This window comes from Gopherus flavomarginatus, chromosome 8, assembly GCF_025201925.1.
Source record: "Gopherus flavomarginatus isolate rGopFla2 chromosome 8, rGopFla2.mat.asm, whole genome shotgun sequence".
NCBI classification, from domain to species: Eukaryota; Metazoa; Chordata; order Testudines; family Testudinidae; genus Gopherus; species Gopherus flavomarginatus.
In genome coordinates, this window is record NC_066624.1 from 89,037,332 (window position 1) to 89,055,209 (window position 17,878).

The following is a 17,878-nucleotide window of genomic DNA, read 5'->3' on the forward strand; positions in this document are numbered from 1 at the left end:
TTTATATATATTAGGTAAGAGTGCTGAGCAGGAAACTCAACTAATAAGACCCACAAAGGTCTATAGGTAAGCTCTGGGTGAACTTCCACTACCCTTGAAGATTGCACAGACCTGCCAAAGAGTTCAGCTTCAATGCTGTTTACTTCAGAAGAGCAACACTGAACTCCAATCCTGCAGACACATACTTGCTAGCCCATAGGCTTCAATACAACTACTCAAATATATTAATTATGGATGCAAGTGTTCACAGAATTGGGAACTAAACATTGTAAACTCTTTGGGGGAATGACACATCCTATATGCTTGTACAGTGCTTAACAAAATGAGGCCTGGTTCTGATTAGGAACTTTGGGCAGTAGTGCAATACAAGTAGTAAATAATTTGTCCCACAATTTCTCTGTTGCAAAAGGAAATTAACATTCAACGAAACAATTCAGTTTTTCAGCATTGCACTTACTGAGATAGCACTGATCCTCCTAGGTTGGGTACATACAATTCTGCAAGCAGATCCTTTCCCTCTCTCTATATAGTCATCCAGAATGAACTGAGTAACTTGTGTAGTCTTTCCACAACCAGTCTCACCACTGATCACAGTCACCTGATTATTATTTATCACAGTTACCAGTTCCTATTTTAAAAGGAAAACAAAAATGTAATGTTATGTTGACAAATCTTTTTAAACTGTAGGAGGCCTTCTAGAATTCCCTATTCTTTTGAATTCAATTTAAAAGAACAAGCCAGAGTACTTTAAAGGGACACACTTAGATACTCATTTTATTAACATTTTAGGGCCAGAGAGTCAAAGTGTGCCATGCACTTTAAATATATGACTAAGGCCATGCACAGAATTACTTGTGTGGACAGAATGAATACTATTAATTATGAAAATAGGAATGTACAATTAACAATCCTGCACACTCATAGTTTAAAACCTCTGAAAATATAGCTAGTCCTAGATAACTGAAAATGAAAGCTTAACTTCTCACTTTTCCTGTTTGTTTGGTTTTTGCATTTCATTCAGCTCAGTCACTGAAGAGAGACTAGTCTGTTTCTCATTTGTATTCAGCAGCACACAGCAGCATTCCATCTCATATTTTAGCACAATGTTTCAGTGTTTGTGTTGCAATCACAGCAAGGGAATGTTTAAAACCCCACAAAAAAGTTACTGCAATCTGAAGAGCAATGGAACTATTAGTTTCTTAGATTTTTTTTCCTTTTACAGAGACAATTACAAACCTACAAACCAAAGCTTACGGGGTACTTTCACCCTGGCGTGTAATATACAAGTTATTTAAACTAAGATGAAAATAATCCCCTTTAGCTAAAATGGTCATTAATTCACCGATTGTGCATAGGTAGCATAAAACAGCATGCAGCCACAAGAGTGTGATTTAGAGACTAAAATGGAATAAAGACAAATTTAATCAATGTTCAATCATAAGTCATACAAACATATCATGAGCAGCAATAAAGACAGCCACATCTGGCATTTTAAGATATGATACAGTAAATACAATGTTTTTTAAAATTACAAGTAACCAGGGCAATTAGTCACCTTAGTTTCAAATAGCATGCAACATTTTAAAAGGTAAATCTGCAAAGTGAAGGATGAAAAAGCTATATAGTATTTTAAATATACTTGCTGCTCATGTCTGGTTTCCATGGAGATGGCTGTCTAGTTGTAAAACTGTATGGTTCAACGTAAGTAGAGTGAGCTTCCCTACATTACATGTCTGTGTGTCTGAAGTCTTTTCTAGAAAGAAATTAGCTGTAATTATGAAGCCTCCCACGTTCTGACATCTTTAGAAGGTGGTAAGATTCTTTATAACATTTCCTTTAAAGATATTTCAAAACAGAGGCCTTCTGTTATAAATCTGGGTCCAAAAATCATATTTTTAGTCTGAATTACAAACCCTGATTTTCCTATGTTTATAACAAAATAGCAGAGGTGCACTGGATTTCAAAGTAAAAATAAATATATTTACCCTTCTTATCCCATATGAAGGAAGTTTCTCTCGGAATCTCTGGGGGAAAAAACAAAGTTATATTCACTTTTAAAGTACACTTATGCTTTGAAGGTAAAAAATACAATCAGTTTTGTCTATGATCAACAAAAACTTAACCTGAAAAAAGATAACTTACTAGTATAACAAATTGTACATGCGTAGCCCTAGGTCCTGCAAACACTTATGTGCATGCTTAACTCTAAGTTTGTATGTAGCCGCACTGAAGCCAGTGAGACTATTCACATACACACATATGTAAGCATTTGCAAGATTGGGGCCTTACAGCAGGGGTCTCAAACTCAAATGATCATGAGGGCCACATGCAGACTAGTGCATTGGCCCGAGGGCCGCATCACTGACACTCCCTCCACATTGCCCCGGTCCCAGCCCCACTCCACCCCTTCCATGAGGCCCCGCTCCTGCCCCAGCGCTTCTCCACCTCCTCCCCTGAGTACGCAGCTCCCCGCTCCTCAGAAGGTGCTAAGCGCCACCAACAGCTGTTTGGCAGCGGGAAGCGCCTGGAGGTAGGCAGAAAAAAGATGAATAGTAATATGGTAGTATAGTATTAAAATATACTATGCTATTAAAAGTCAATTTATTAACTTCTTTAACTGTAATGTGAAAAGTCAGTGCTAATTTTCACAGTCATTTCATTTTTGGCCACTTAGTGGCAGCGTTTTGCATCAACCAGAGCATCAATATTAGGTTTGATATCCTGAGACGAAACCAGTCTCAGTGTTGCTTTCAAATGTTCATCAGTGAGCCTTGACCTTAACACAGATTTGTTAATCTTTATGGAAGAGAAAAACTGTTCACATATATATATGTATGTACTTCCAAACATTGCCATTATCCTTGCAGAAGCAGAGGATAACATGGGAAATCTTTCTTGTGAAAGAAACCCGTAGAATACTGGAATTCCAACATCTGTATACTTCTGCTTCAAAATGGTGTCACAGGACATAAAATTTCACTGGCCTTCATAAGACATTCTTTTACAAATAAGCCTTCTTTAAAAGGTTGCAATGATTTACATATCATTTAGCTTATTACAAAACTTGCTCTTATTGAATCTTCATGAGACTTGTTAATCACCAAAAATAAAACTTCTTTGCTTGGCAAATGCTGATGTAAGTTACTGAACTTTTTCCCTCTCGGATTTTTCTGGTGAATGCATATTTTTCACGGTGCATCGTGTCGTAGTGCCAATGCAAGTTATACTCCTTGGGAACAGCAATCATTTGCTGACAAATAAGGTACTGAACTTTATCTTTTACCTCTGTGAAAAAAAAAAAAAAATTCTCCCATGTGTCTTGGAAAGCTCTTTTCTTCCATAAGTGTTCTTTTTTTTGATGAAGTCGTTTCCAAGCAGTTTTAATAAAATCTATACACTCAGTAATGCACCTCAGTCAAAGGACAAAACACACAGTTAGATTTACTTCTGTTAAAGTGTCCCCCCCCGCCTCCTCTACCCCCCCCCCCCAACACACACACTGAGCTGCATCACCACTCCATCCCTGCTCTGCCTCTTCCAGGGGTGGCAGATTTGTAGAAATTTTGGTGGTGCCTAGAATCTGTCCCCCTCAAACTCTGCCCCCACCTGCCTAAGGTTCTGGAAAGGAGTTTGGATGGAGGAGGGGGTCTGGGGTGCAGGCTCTGGGATGGAGTTTGGGTGCAGGCTCCAGGCGGGGGCAGGGGTGCAGAAAGAGGTGAGGAGTGCAGGCTCTGGGACAGAGTTTGGGGATAGGAGGGGGTGCAGGGGTGAGGACTGTGGGGCTGAGGATGAGGGGATTTGGGGCACTGGAAAGGCTCAGGACTAGGACAGAAGGGCAGCCTGCCCTGGCCCTAGTTAAGGGGGGCACTAGGACCCTGCAGCAGCAGGTGATGCTGGAAGCTGGAGCGGAGTCAGCAGGCTCCGGGGAGGTGCGGGGGCAGCAAGTGGGGGCCGGGGAACACTTGAGGGATGTGCATGGGGGCAGCAGGCGGGGCTAGGGGAGAGACCCAGCCCAAAACATTGGGGAGCAGTGTGTGGGGAACGTAGCGGCCACAGAAAATAATTTGGGGGGGAGGGGGAAGTGAGAGGAGTTTGGCAGCAACAGGAAGTAACTGTGTGTGGTGGGGGCAGGGCACGGGGAGCATGGTGGGCTGCAGGGAAGAGCTTCGCGGGCCGTGTGTTTGAGACTCCTGCCTTAGAGTCAGATTATGACCTTCTGGATTTGGCCACAGAAGAATAGTTGAAATCAACTGATATGAGTCCATCCTCCTATATAAGTCCTTGAAAGCAGATCAGCACCATCTTATGATAAACTGTGACAAAAGCAACTAATATGTCCATATCAACATTGCCTTGTTTCACGACCACTAGAGCAATCAGCATGATTTCTAAACCATAAACTGGTCTAAAGGCAGATTACTGGTTTTATAGATTAATTATCTAATTCATTCACTTAAAAATAATATCATATGCTGTCCACTACCTTGCATTTAAATTTTAGCATTTTAGGATTAAATTCACATGAAAATTATTATATAAAATACATGTTTATGTTCAGAAGTATTCACAGGATTTAATATTTTCCAAATGTTTTACTATTGCTAATTGCTATGTACAAGCGTTTATTGAAATAGTGGACAGCTGATAAATCGTGACACTGTCAAAAAAAGTATTTTCACATACGTTAACACTAAACAGATTTTTATAACGACACTTTTCCATTAACAAGGGTATAAAAAGTAACTAATTTTCGCTTATAAAAATAAAAAACTATTATAAATAAAAACATTAGCACCAGTTGTGTCTTCTAGTTAACCATTATCTAGTACCTGCATTTCAATGTATCTAGGATCAAATTTCTTCTTTCTTAACTCTTCTCTAAATTTCTCATTCAAATCAATATCCGGCTCATTTTCTTGAAAGAGATATTCTGAATCTCGATCTAGGAAAGTTTTCTCCAAAATTGGTCTCCGCTTTACAGAAGTCTTCGCCAACGTTGGTTTCTCTGCAGGTACCTCTTGACTATATCAGAAACAAAGATTTGGTTATAATGCAATTTCCACATTAAAATCTTTCTAAGAGGAGATAATCCAACATATACTTGGCTACTGAAACAAGTACAAAACAAGGCTCCCTTTGATAGATTCCTAGTCTCTCTCTTTTTGGAAAAAAAAAAAAACGAGGCTATAAACTTAGTTGGCCTTTGTGCGGGAAGGCAATGTGTCTTAACAGTCTTGCACTTTTCACCAAAAATATACTTGAATATATCAACTCAGGCACAGTTTGAAAAAGTCCACTCAGCAGAGGTAAGTACAAAAGTTTCCCTGGTGAGCATGGGGACGTTATCAATTTCTGCAAAATTTAAGGTATGTGTAAATTAAATTTGTCCTAGAATATAATTTGGTAGAATTGTTTTTTACATTCATCAATGGAAATACAGTATTACTATAATTAAAATTATATACTTTTTCAAACAGTTTAACAAACCATTCCACTGCAGTGTTTGAAACTGCCATACAAGCCATCTACAAATGAAACTGACTAAACAAAGTTTTTGAGTTTCATTATTCAATCTGAGAAATGCAAAAAGGTATAACAGTATAGTGACAAGTAAATATGATTTTTTAAAGCTCTCAATTTTAATAATCTTTGGTATTAAAAAGATTGCCAATTTGAGATATAGTCAATTTTTTGAAGTTAGTTAAAATTCATTTCAGGAACTACGCTTGCCAGCACTCTGATAATTTTTATGGCTCTACAAATTATTTTTTTCCAGCTTTTAAAAATATTTATCCCCATTGCTATGTGAAAGATGCATAAAACCTGTGAAAAACTAGATACAAATCGCTGTCAAATACATGAAATTTATCACAGGAGCAAGTAAAATATTCAGATAGAAGTGGTACTGCTAAGCAGATGGTGTCTATTTTATTACAATAAAAGCATAAGACTTTTTGTTTACAAGATAGGATTATTGTTCCTTTAAGCCTGTGTCTAAAAATAGGTTTCTCCTACTTATGTAGCAGAGAATATCGACTGTAAACCAATGTAATGGTGTCTGAGTCTGCAGACAGAACTACTGCCTTAGCCATTCTCATTGTCCCATCTCATAATTGGGAATGACTGGAAGATTAGGACTATAACTTTTTCCTTTGTGGCAGAGTGAAATTAACAAGATTCTGGTTGTTAGTTTCATTACCTACTGAGACTCCTGTGGGTAGAAATGAAATTGTCAAGAAGTGTGCCTATTTCACTTCAGCTTGGAAAACATTAACTGAGGCTGAACCTATTCACAAGGAGAACCCCCCAAAAAAATGGAGGCCAGGGAAGAATAGAGTTGGATAGTACTCTGCATCCCAAATGCGAGAGGCAGAGTTTCAGCACCATAGCCATTCCCCCAACAGTCTTTGGGGTGGGAAAGACAGCACTCTTCCCTTCCAACAGCAAGGGGAGCCTCAACATTTATCAGATACATGCTAGCCAGAGTCTGATACTCAAGATTAATTTTGATATTTTAAGGCCAAAGGTAGTTACATACTTAACTCATTGATTTCAAAAGTAGTTTTGGCACAAAAACATGCTTAAAAATCTGGCTTCAGGGACTTAATTATGCACTCTTAAAAGATCCAAGCTGCAGTGTAGAGAGATTCAGGAATTCTTACATCTAAACCGAGTAGGAATAAATACCACAGTGGCAAAGAAGAGTCTTCTCTACACTATAGCTTCTATAGTTGTTGCCACTGATGGTGAATTACAACTATAAAGTTTGCGAGCATAAGACCAGAGAGAAACTATCAAAAAATGGAGTTCACAAGCATCCTTGGAAGTCCAGAACCCTGCCCTCTCCCTCCCAGCAGCCAGGAATGAAAAGAGGTAAATCTGTGGAACTCACTGGGTGAAGATATCCCCCCTTCTTCCACCTCCTACCCCTAATGTTTCCTATTGGTATGGCTCTGATTTTTTTTAACCAACATTTCCCCACATTTTACAAAAGCTATTATTCAGTTTTTACTGATTTTCACTTGGTTACATTAAGAAAATCCAATCCATTGTATTAGGTAGATGGATTTATATTATAGTAAATTAGTCCACGTGTAAATGTGAGGCTAAGTAAGACAGTGTGGTGGAAGATACACACAGAAACATGGGCGTGCATATGTGTACATTCATTAAATAATCCACAACATTATACTGCTTTTACTTTCAATATTCTTATCTTTTCCACTATTTGTTGCTTCTTCCTGTCATCTTGTCCCTCCCAATACTAACCCTGATATTTATCCAGAAAACTGTGAAGTTAATTTTTGCACCAATTTTCAACCATTTAATTTGTGTAATAAACACTTATAACTGCCCAGGTAAACAAAATAAAACAAAAAATGAATGTTCTTGCCTATTGGCTTATGGTTAGTACGTTCAGTCTTCTGCTGTGGGTAAAAATTTCAAACCCAGAACTCAAGCATAACCTAGAAAGTTGTTTGAAAACAATGGTCATACTAATTATTTCCTGTATGAGTTACTATATTTAAAAAAGTCAGTATTTATAACATGTTTATTTATTTATTTATTTATTCTAACCAGGACTGCCCAGGGAGGGGGGAGGAGCGCAAGTGGGGCAATTCGTCCCAGGCCCTGGGCCCCCCACAAGAATATAGTATTCTATAGTATTGAAGCTTTTTTTTTTTTTAATGGAAGGGGGCTCCCAAAATTGCTTTGCCCCAGGCCCCTTGAATCCTCTGGGCGGCCCTGATTCTAACCCACATGATAATGACACCACTTTTAACTTTAGCAGTTTCTACTGAAATCTTTTGCCACCATTTTCTGAGAGAGAAACAGATAGCATAAGTGATTGATTTTTTTACCCTTCTTCCTCACCGGACCACCATGACACAGATTCTTGTTCTTTTTCATTTCTAGTCTGGACAGTATTCAGCAACTGTACAATCTGTTCTTCCCTGTGTTCATCCATACGCACAACGGCTCTCTAATTTGAGGAAAGAAAAACAGTTTTTCCACCAGTGTTTAAGAGCATATAGTCATGTTTGACATTTAGTTGCATACTTGGTTTAACTATAAAAATGTTTTTCATTTTCCTGCAATTGTAACAGTAGTACAATTTATGGGACTACTAAATTAAACTTGTTTATCCACAATGTAGAGGTGAGTGGATCTTTCCAACACGCCATACAAAACATTTTAGCAACCACACAGATTTTGACTTATCTATATACTTACAGTCAAAGTCTTGCACAAATTATTATTTGTAAGGAAGATTTTTAAGTGGTGGTATTCTTTGCATTACAAATATAAGGAGAACCCAAGTTTAAGAAACTGAGATATCACATGCTCACCTCTAGAATGCTAATCTTTTTAGTCACCTTGACATTCCCAAACCTCCTACTTACAGGTAAAGCCTGTTAATAGCCACCAAGGAGACTTCTTCTGACCATTTTAGCAAGTTAAGAAAAGCTTTGATGTATTTAGGTCTTTTCAATGCTTAGCTACTAATTACAAAACCAGAACAATAAGTTTTTCATTGCTTTTTAAAAAGAGTTTCTCTCTCTTCCTCTACATTCCCTGCCTCCTATTTTTTCTGTACCTGTGGAGGTGTACAGATACTACAAAGACATGTTATTAGAAATAGCTGTGCTGTTGCATACAATACTTCCCATAGCAGGAAAAAACAACCCCATAGAATCCTCAGTTTTCCCACTACAGCTCTTTACGTTGCTGCTAGAGAAGCAAAAAGTGCAAAAGCAACCTTTTCTGCAGAGAAGTTTTAAAAACAGGGATGAGTAAAGCACACAAACATGAAAAGTGTTCTTCCATGCTACCTGCTTTTAACCATTTAGCTTTTCAGACACAGGGTTACTTCCTTTACGGTTTTCTGGAGTTTGCATAACTATCTGGGAGTCGAACAGCTGAAAAAGGGGTAAGACACAGCCTGAAGCCAGTTTCAATACTCAGCAAACTCAATACAGCTTATCATCTTTAAACTAGTTATGTTCCCTACAGACTACTGTAATAGGGCGGGTGGGGTGGTTTTTGGAGGGAAGGGAGGGGGGAGCAAAACCTTAAAAACTAACTTGTCTACTCTGTGTGCCCAAACATACTGTGGGGGGGGGGGTCACATATAAGTTGGGGGTGTGTACGTACATGGAGAGAGCGACACACCACACAACAGTAGCTGCCAATGGGCCCAGCGCAGCAGAACCCGGGCTGCACCCGCTCACTGTCAGGGCAACGACCCAGCGCTGGCGGCCCGTCAAGCGGGGAAGGACCAGGGGCACAGGGAGAAGAGCCGCAGCCGGTGAGTAGGGCCCGGGGGAGGAAAGGAGTGAGGACTTGGGGGGCGGGGGCGGACGAGAGGCGCCCAGTGCGCGCCGCGGCCGTTACCTGCTGCCTGTCGGGCTCTTTGCTTTTCTGGCTCTGTTTCCGCGCGTACCACAGCCCGATGTCGCGGCCCTTGAGGTGACTGGGATGCCGCCCCCGGCCCCCTCGGCCTTCGTGTCCCCCCGCGGAGGAGGAGGAAGGCCGGGGGCCCCCTCCTCCGCCGCGGCTCCAGTCCCTGCGGTGCTCGAAGCTCATCCTCCTCCGCTCGGGTCGCTGCACGGCGGGTGTTCAGGCAGCGGAGCACCCGCGCCGAGCCGGCAGCAGCGCCTAGCGGAACCGGAAATCGACCGGCTCTTTCCCCTTCCTCATTTCCGTTCCGCCTCCTAGGGCGCCGGCGCGTCGCTATGACGGAGGCCGGGCGGGAGCAGGGGGGCTGCGCGCGCTGCTCGTTCAAGCTTAGCGGGCGCCGGTGTGGCGGATTCGTTGGCGAGTGCGGGGGCGGCGGGGTGCTCAGTTGTGGCAGTGGTGCGAGTAGCAGCCTTGTACCCCGGCTGCGCGCATGTGCGGGGCTTTGCTAAATCACACGCCGCGCTTCCCCCCGGGCTGTGAAGCGTCGCGGGTGTCTCACTATGAGCTCAGAGGCCCCTTTCCTAGGCGGGGTTGGTCTCTACAGCGCTAGGAAAGCTGCGGGACGCAACTCCGACTCAGAACTTTTCTCTCGTTGAGAAGAAAAGCCTAGAATCCATGTCTGCTCACTTCGTTAACTCTGAAACCTACAGACAACATCAGTGTCCAACCTTGCCAGCCAGAAATGTGGGAACTGTGTAAAATGAAGGGGCTGCTACACTCCTTTTACTTGTCATGTCACACTTAAATAAAAGCTCCATGTAAAAATATATCTGTAGCTGTTCTGTCCCCTCTAATGTCACCAAGACCACTGAGAGATTAATATCAGAGGGGTAGCCGTGTTAGTCTGGATCTGTAAAAGCAGCAAAGAATCCTGTGGCACCTTATAGACTAACAGACATTAATCACTGAGAGATTAATGAGTCTGTTACAGCCCTACCTAACAGGCATGTGGCTTTTGACTCACGCATTAAGCTTCACAGGTCCCAGAGTTGACCCCACCCACCACCAACCAGGATCTGTTGATGTTACATAGACACTGAAAAAATTTCACTACAGTCTTGCAGCGCCTAGGCATCTTGCTACAGAGTACAAGCCATGTGCTGTGCTGCCAAGAAAGTGTCTTGAGTTAAGGAGCCACCTCAGTAGTTCTCAAAATTTTGTACTGGTGACCACCCCTTTCACATAGCAAGCATCTGAGTGTAACCCCCCCCCCCCAATAAATTAAAAACACTTAAATATATTTAACACCATTACAAATGCTGGAGGCAAAGCAGGATTCGGGTGGAGGCTGACACAATCCCCCAGGTAATAACCTCACAACACCCTGAGGGGTCCCGACCCCTAGTCTGAGAACCCCTGCACTAACTCCAGGAGCACAACAGACAGGTGGGGACTATGTACTGGAAGCTAGGTCAAGCATTGCCTCTGTTCTGGGCATTGTCCACAAGTCAAAGTTATCACATTACACAATTGTGATGTATATGTTGCATCATCATTTGCATCATCCCCAGATAGGTTTCAGGGTTGTTTTAATGTCCTGAAAACGTAGGACAGCCCTAATAGATTTAGTACAGTGGCTTGAGAGATTTATCTGGACAGAAAACAATATACCTCTATTCTAGTTCATTGAGTTATCATAATTGATCCTCTATTGCACTGGGAGCCACCATACACTATTTAGCAATTGTTCATAGGGAGAATAAGCATCCTAATAACTAAAGCAGAAGGAAATTGAGAGAATGCTTTAATTAGGCAAGGAGAAAATTGTCAGAGAAAACAGCAAAAGCAGATATTCTGGCTGGTTAGCCTCACTGTTAAATGATCTAGGCTGATGGAAGCAGAATGGTTATCTGAGGGATTTATTCAGACAGTTTTAGTTAAACAACTTGGCCAACTTGGCTGAAATCCAGGCTTACAGCTCTTTTACTTTTCATATGAATTTCTGGCAGTCTGTGTTTTAGAAATGTTCTGTTCTAACAGCTGAAGTCAACTTAAAGATTTCCAAACATTTAAAAACACCCACCCATTCCTGACAAGTGGTTTTTGTTCGTTGTAGGTGACACACTTCCTTCTAAGAACATACACAACCAGTGTCTCAGAATAGTCCTAAAGGGTGCTGTGCTGTCAGAGGTGCCAACTTTCATGAAAGACAATCCATGTTCCATGGTCAGAAAAGATTCAGTATTATTTTTCACAAGAGTATGGGTATTAACCCCAGTGTCATCTCTAAATAGAATGTAACTATTCACATTGGTATCATCTTAAAAATGTGCCCTGTGGTTTCAACTGAAGATTTTATTTATGCTTCCCTTCTTGAGGCTGTAGCTATTATGACTAGGGGGAAGTAGCAGTATCCAACGTGATTCTCTGATTTATTGTTAAATTATAAATCTTATAAAAACACTCACAGCTCAGGATGAGTGTTTCCATTATTGGGATTTTTATATTCTATCTACATTTAAACTAGTACTAGTTCTGGATGTTCTGCGTTGATTGCTGCCTTATGTAGTAAATTTTGTCCAAGCTCTTTGAAGGGTTAAATTCATCCTTTTAGGTTATTAGTCTTTCACTGTTAATTAATGCTCCTTTTGTTGCCTTGAGTAACATTGTGATGCTATAAATGGCTCTTGACTCTCATTTCTCTGCAGCAGGGGTCTCAAACTCAATTTACCTTAGGGCCAGTGCCAGTCCTCAAATCCTCCCAGCGGGCCAATAAGGTCACTCATGCTGCCCAGAAACTCCCCCCCAAACTCTGCCCCCCAAAACTCTGCCCCTTACCTGCCTAAGGTTCTGGGGTAGAGGATGGGGGTGCAGGCTCTGGAAGGGAGTTTGGGTGCAGAAGGGGTGAGAGGTTGGGGTCTGGGAGGACGTTTCGGTGGGGGAGAGGGTCTGGGGTGCAGGCTCTGGGATGGAGTTTGGGTGCGCGTTGCAGGCTCTGGGCTGCAGCACAGGAGGAGGGGGTAGGGTTGCAGGCTCTGGGAGGGAGGAGCGGGAAGGGTGCAGGCTCTGGGAGGGAGTTTGGGGGTGAGAGGGAGTATGTATGGAGGGGGTGCAGGTTCGGGGAGGGGAGTGTGGTGTTTACCTGGGGTTTCAAGACAGGATGGGCTGGGGGGCCTCTGCGAGCTGCTGCCTCCAGGCACCGCCCCTGTAGCTTCCTATTGGCCACAGGGGCGCTCGGGGCAGGGGCAGCACATGGAGGCACAGTCCCACCCCACCCTGGGGCCACAGGGAAGAGCCAGTAGCCACATGGAGCGAGCGTGCATGAAGCTGCTCAGCTCTGCTGTGCTGCCAATGGTGTGCGGGGCCCCAGGCTATTTTAAATCGCCCATGGGATGCGGGGGGTGGAGCGCCCAGGGGCAGCAGGCGGGGCCAAGGGAGAGACCCGGCCCCAAAATTGCTGGAGCCCCATGGGCCACATTGGGGAGGTTCTTGGGCTGCAGATGGCCCGTGGGCTGGGACTTTGAGACCCCTGCTCTACAGCATTCTTTGCCTTATCAGCTTTGTTGTCAATCTACCACTCTTCACAGCATATGCTTTGAAGTCTGATTCTCCAAAATACCAACTATCCAGTGCACTAGTTCTCAAATTTGTTTCATGTTAACAACCACCTCTTAAAACAGATTTGGTCTCGTGGACTAATTTCCCTCCCAAGTCCCAATGCTACAGTTTACCCCGACCTAATCTTACAATTCCAGCACTTGGTTACATAAAATAAGAGTAAAACAGTACTCTGGAGACAATATGAAAATAAACACAGATACATAATGGGGGAAGCTGCTTGACTACATGATTAACCCACCCACAGCCCTTTGTTTGAGACAGATGAATGCATAATTGAATCCATCTCTCTCACTCTCTTTTACCGGTTCATACTTAACATTGTGATGGAAGCAACTCTGGACACAGCCAATAAGTGCTGCTCAACTCACGCTTTAAGAACTATTGGAGCACTGGGTTTGAGATCTCTATATCCAGAGTTCTTACAGTCATATATCCCTTCATTAATAAAAAGGGAGTCTTTACAAGGGCAGTGGGAGTGCTCACAGTCATCACTGTAGACCATGCAGGCTTTCCCTAGTTACTGCATGCAATTGCTTTCTGTGAAGTCCTAGGCACGTGGGCAACAGTAGCAAGAGCTTTTCCTGCCCCACTACAGAACTGGAGGCAGCCAGGTCCCTCAGATTTTAACACAGATTTGTACGGCTAGGGATGGAGGGTGTCTTTGCTTACCCTGCCTCTGAAGACTGTATTTGGGGAGGGACCAACCAGTCACCCTAAAAGACATCATACAGGAGGGAATGTACAACTTCAAGCCCATACTTCCCACCTCTCAAAATCCACCATAAGTTAAGAAGTGGGGTACAGGGTGAAGTCTACCCATTAGGACAGTGTCAAGCAGGTTTTTTTGTTTGTTTTTGTACAGCAACAGGAGGCATGTAAGGACTGAAAACCTGGGAGCATGCATAGTAGCTGAAAATATTCATTCATATTTGGACATCTGATATTCATTCTTTTTAAGCCATCCAGTAGTCACAGGCTGGGGGTCAGGTTAGACCATCAGATACTTTTAGAACAGGAGTACTTGTAGCACCTTACAGCCTAACACATTTATTTGAGCATAAGCTTTCGTGGGCTAAAGCCCACTTCATCAGATGCATAGAATGGAACATATAGTAAGAAGATAGATAGGTAGGTAGATAGATATACAGAGAACATGAAAAAGTGGAAGTAGCCATACCAACTGTAAGAGGCTAATTAATTAAGATGAGCTATAATCAGCAGGAGAAGAAAAAAAAATTGTACTGATTTATTTTCTCTTGCTGATTATAGCTCATCTTAATTGAGTTAATTAACTTAATTAACATGAGTTCTTTGAAATTAAAGTGCTATTATTTGTATTACCATAGCACCTAGGAGACCTAGAAATTGACCAGGACCCCATTGTGCTAGGCATTGTACAAAATACAGAGCCCAAAATGGCTTGGGACATGTCTATATGAGAAATCACTTTCCGTTTCTCATGCTATCCTGTGGGTACTGACTTCAAGCAATATGTTCAAACTGGATCCATTAGCATATAAGGGAAGCATCTGCAGGCAGGGGTCCTCAGCTTTGGAATTCACTGTCTTGGTCTGAAAAAGATATGTTGACAGTCAGGGCACGTGCGTCTCTAGGAGTCACTCAATATCAAATGGCAGAGGGCACACCATACTGTTACTCATATCTGGTCTGACACACACTTCCTCAACACGCTACTGTCATAATGTGTATCTTAAAGATGTCATATAAGGGATCGTATGCAAACTGGTAACACGCTGGTCCGAAACTTAGGGTTCAGTGCTCTCTGCAAGTTGGATCATCTTGGCCTGGGAGGCAAGAGTAGCTGGAAACTGCATATAGGTGAGAAACCTGCTAAGACAAAAATAAAAACTTGCTGACATTAAGTTTTAGTCACTAGGAAGCATATTTTGTTTTGTTTTACTTGTAACCACACCTGTTTCTTTTATTCTTCCTTATTATCACTTAAACCTCTCTTCTTTGTTAATAAACTTATTCTTGTTTCTTTACAAAACCATCATAGGACTGTGTATTACAGTGAAATGTGAGTCTTCAGCTAACCTAACAGGCTGGTGTATGCTCTGTCTCTTTTTAGGCAACAAACTTAATAACATCTGTGAGTGTCCAGTTGGAGGGACTGGACACTATAGGCAGACATCTCTGGGTCAGGAATTGGGATTCAATGATTGCCTTGCCAGAAAACTCGTCAGGACTCTGCCAGTCCAAACCTTGCCTTGCAGGTAACAAATGAGCTAGTGTGTCGGGGAGCTGACACAGCTTAGCAGCAGCAAAGCTCTCATTTGGTGAGACTGGGGTGGGATGGGTGGGTAACATAGTGGCTCACAGTTCTGAGTACCCCAAGCAGGATGTTACAGCGTGTTGCAAGATTCCTTTGTTTTCTGGGACTTGAGAGAGGCTCGTGGGTATAGAGAACAGGGTAGGAGCTGAGATGGAATGGTTGTTTTAGTACAGCTGGATTTTGTTAAAAGCCAAAGCTGAGTGAGTTGTATTACTATGATTTTTTTTAAAATGTCATTTTAGGAGCTTGCAGGGTGCCTAAAACTTTGGACAGGTGCATTTTTGTTTGAGAAATTAAAATAAATAAATAAATATTAGATTTTGCTATAAACATCTGTGAAGATGCTTCATTTACCTTTGTTTAAATTTGGCACAAAGTCATCAATTTTTAGCTTCATAAGGCTTTTTTAGTAAGACTGTAACATTATAAAATTAAAGAAGGCAGAAGAAACCAAACACAGTAGGTAGTTGTTGAATCTCCATAAATATGAATCATGACCTAATGCAGTGTGCTGTGTTTTCTCTGTGTTAAATAATTTAAAATATTTTAGCATAGTACACTTCATATGCCCTGGATTCACATCCAGACATTATTCTTTCTAGGGCATTTTGATTTTACAAACATTCAGCTCATGTAAATGAGTAGCAGTAATATTAGCGCTATACTGTATTGCTATCTCTTGTGAGCAATGTTGGATTAAAATTGGTCACATCCTGTTTTAATGCATATTTGAATGTCAGCCTCCTGCTTTTCTTCTATTTCCTTTGTCAGTGTACGTCATTACCTGCCCGTTTGAGAAAGTGCTCTTAATTTTTAAAATAGTGGAACATGGAGGTGTTCTTTACAGATAGAAGAAAGATGATAATAACAAAGGAATGGAAGTGAGAGCACATTATTTAAAAATCCAACTAATTTTAACGCAGCCAGAGCCCTGACACTGCAGCATTTGCCTTCCCTAAAGCTGACAGTCAGCACCACCCACCACAACAGCACTTTATTTCAAATCCTATTCCACCTGCCTCTCTCAAGCCACACACATTTGCAACCCAGCTAATGGGTATGGTATTGGGAATGTGTCTTTAGGAGCTGAGATTCCCTGACAGGGAGTCTGTGAAGCTGATGCACAGCCAGCTGGAACTGGACACAGAATAAAACAGAACTCTTGCAAGCACTTTAAGCAGTGTGTGATCACTGAACACCTGGAGGAGCTCATTACACTGCACCTCTCAGCCGCCTTCATCTTCAATTGTGCTATGTTCTCCTACCACACTAGCATTAGGGCTTGTCTACACTTACCGGATGATCGCCGCAGTGTTGATCCATGCATAGTCAGTCAATTTAGCAGACATCCCTCAGCCTGCGCTGCTTCCCACAGCCCCCATTGGCCTGGAAGGGCGAACCGCAGCCAATGGGAGCTGCAATTGGCCGAGCCTGCGGACGCTGCAGGTAAACAAACCATCCTGGCCCACCAGCGGATTTCCCTGATGGGTCACGTGCCAAAGATTTCGCAGAACACAATGTAGAGCAGTCTTTCCACAAGACTGTGGGAATGCAAAGATACACAAAGCCCCTTTCCCAACTTCCCACACTCTGGTGCTGTACCACACATACAGTGCCCAAACTAAAGAATCTGAGACAGAACATCCAGTTTTCTGTAGAATTCAGAACTGAGGTGCCATGGAAACAGGGGACATGCTACACAGTTTATGTCCATCTTGGCATAGATTACACAGGTCTAGTCCACACTGTACCTGTTCAGTTGATAGACACTGGACTATAGTTTCCAGCACTGCCAATCTGGTGTGTCTCATGAACACTACATTTGTAGATTTAATAAGAGGAGGAAATTAGAAAAAAGATCATTTTTCTGTATATGTTCTTCCAATGTAGGATCATAAGATTGGCTATAGAAACAAAGCTTTTTGCTTATTATTAATGGGAAGAAAATTTTCAGAGTGGTACCTAGGAGGAAGCATGTTCAAACACAATCAAGCACTAATAGAATTTTTCCCCAAAGCTGAAACTGTGCCAAAAATAATATTGCACTGTGATGTCCATAATTTGGAGTGTCATCATGCTTTGCAAATTGTACTAAATAATTTCCCCCTTACCTATTGGCTATTTTGTTTTTTCACCTAGATACACAAAGATCAGTGTAGTATCAAATCATTCTTTGGAGATACTGAGATAGCTGGTAATTTGGAAACTTTTTACAAGAGAGCAAGTTCATCATTATCGGGGGATGATACGGTGTCCCTGTCTTCTGTACTGAGATGGACAAATGAGTTTGCCAAATGCAAATATGTTCTATAGCATGAATATGTAATAGTTAAGTGCCCATGTGTGAGGCTTTTGTGTGTTTCAATACAAATTCAATCTATTAAGCCTGTGAGTGTTGAATGTCCTCTGTTCCCACTGAAATCAATGGGAGCTGAGGGGGCTCAGCGTTACTCAGGAGGCACATATCACCTCACAGCAAATTTATGATGAATACACTGAATTCTTGAAAGAATCCCCAACTGGCCACAGATTCTGGAGGGAATAAAGATAGATTGCCAA

General features: G+C 42.0%; 2 protein-coding genes across 3 annotated transcripts in view; one reads left to right on the forward strand and one right to left on the reverse strand.

The window, feature by feature from the left end:
* Positions 1–9,680, reverse strand: part of DHX36 (DEAH-box helicase 36) — a 35,341-nt gene extending 25,661 nt beyond the window's left edge. Inside the window, exons 1-5 of one of the 2 annotated variants that reach the window (XM_050965847.1) lie at positions 9,397–9,680; positions 7,863–7,984; positions 4,830–5,022; positions 1,986–2,024; positions 458–628 (exon numbers count right to left, since the gene is read on the reverse strand). In XM_050965847.1, coding sequence (XP_050821804.1) covers positions 458–628; positions 1,986–2,024; positions 4,830–5,022; positions 7,863–7,984; positions 9,397–9,588 — 717 coding nt within the window. In that variant the 5' untranslated portion in view covers positions 9,589–9,680. Of the gene's footprint in view, positions 1–457; positions 629–1,985; positions 2,025–4,829; positions 5,023–7,862; positions 7,985–9,396 lie in introns of those variants that run through there. The other variant, XM_050965848.1, reaches the window with a different exon arrangement.
* The window catches only part of P2RY1 (purinergic receptor P2Y1), a 1,183,293-nt gene that overhangs the window by 847,630 nt on the left and 317,785 nt on the right, over positions 1–17,878 (forward strand). The window lies entirely within an intron of this gene.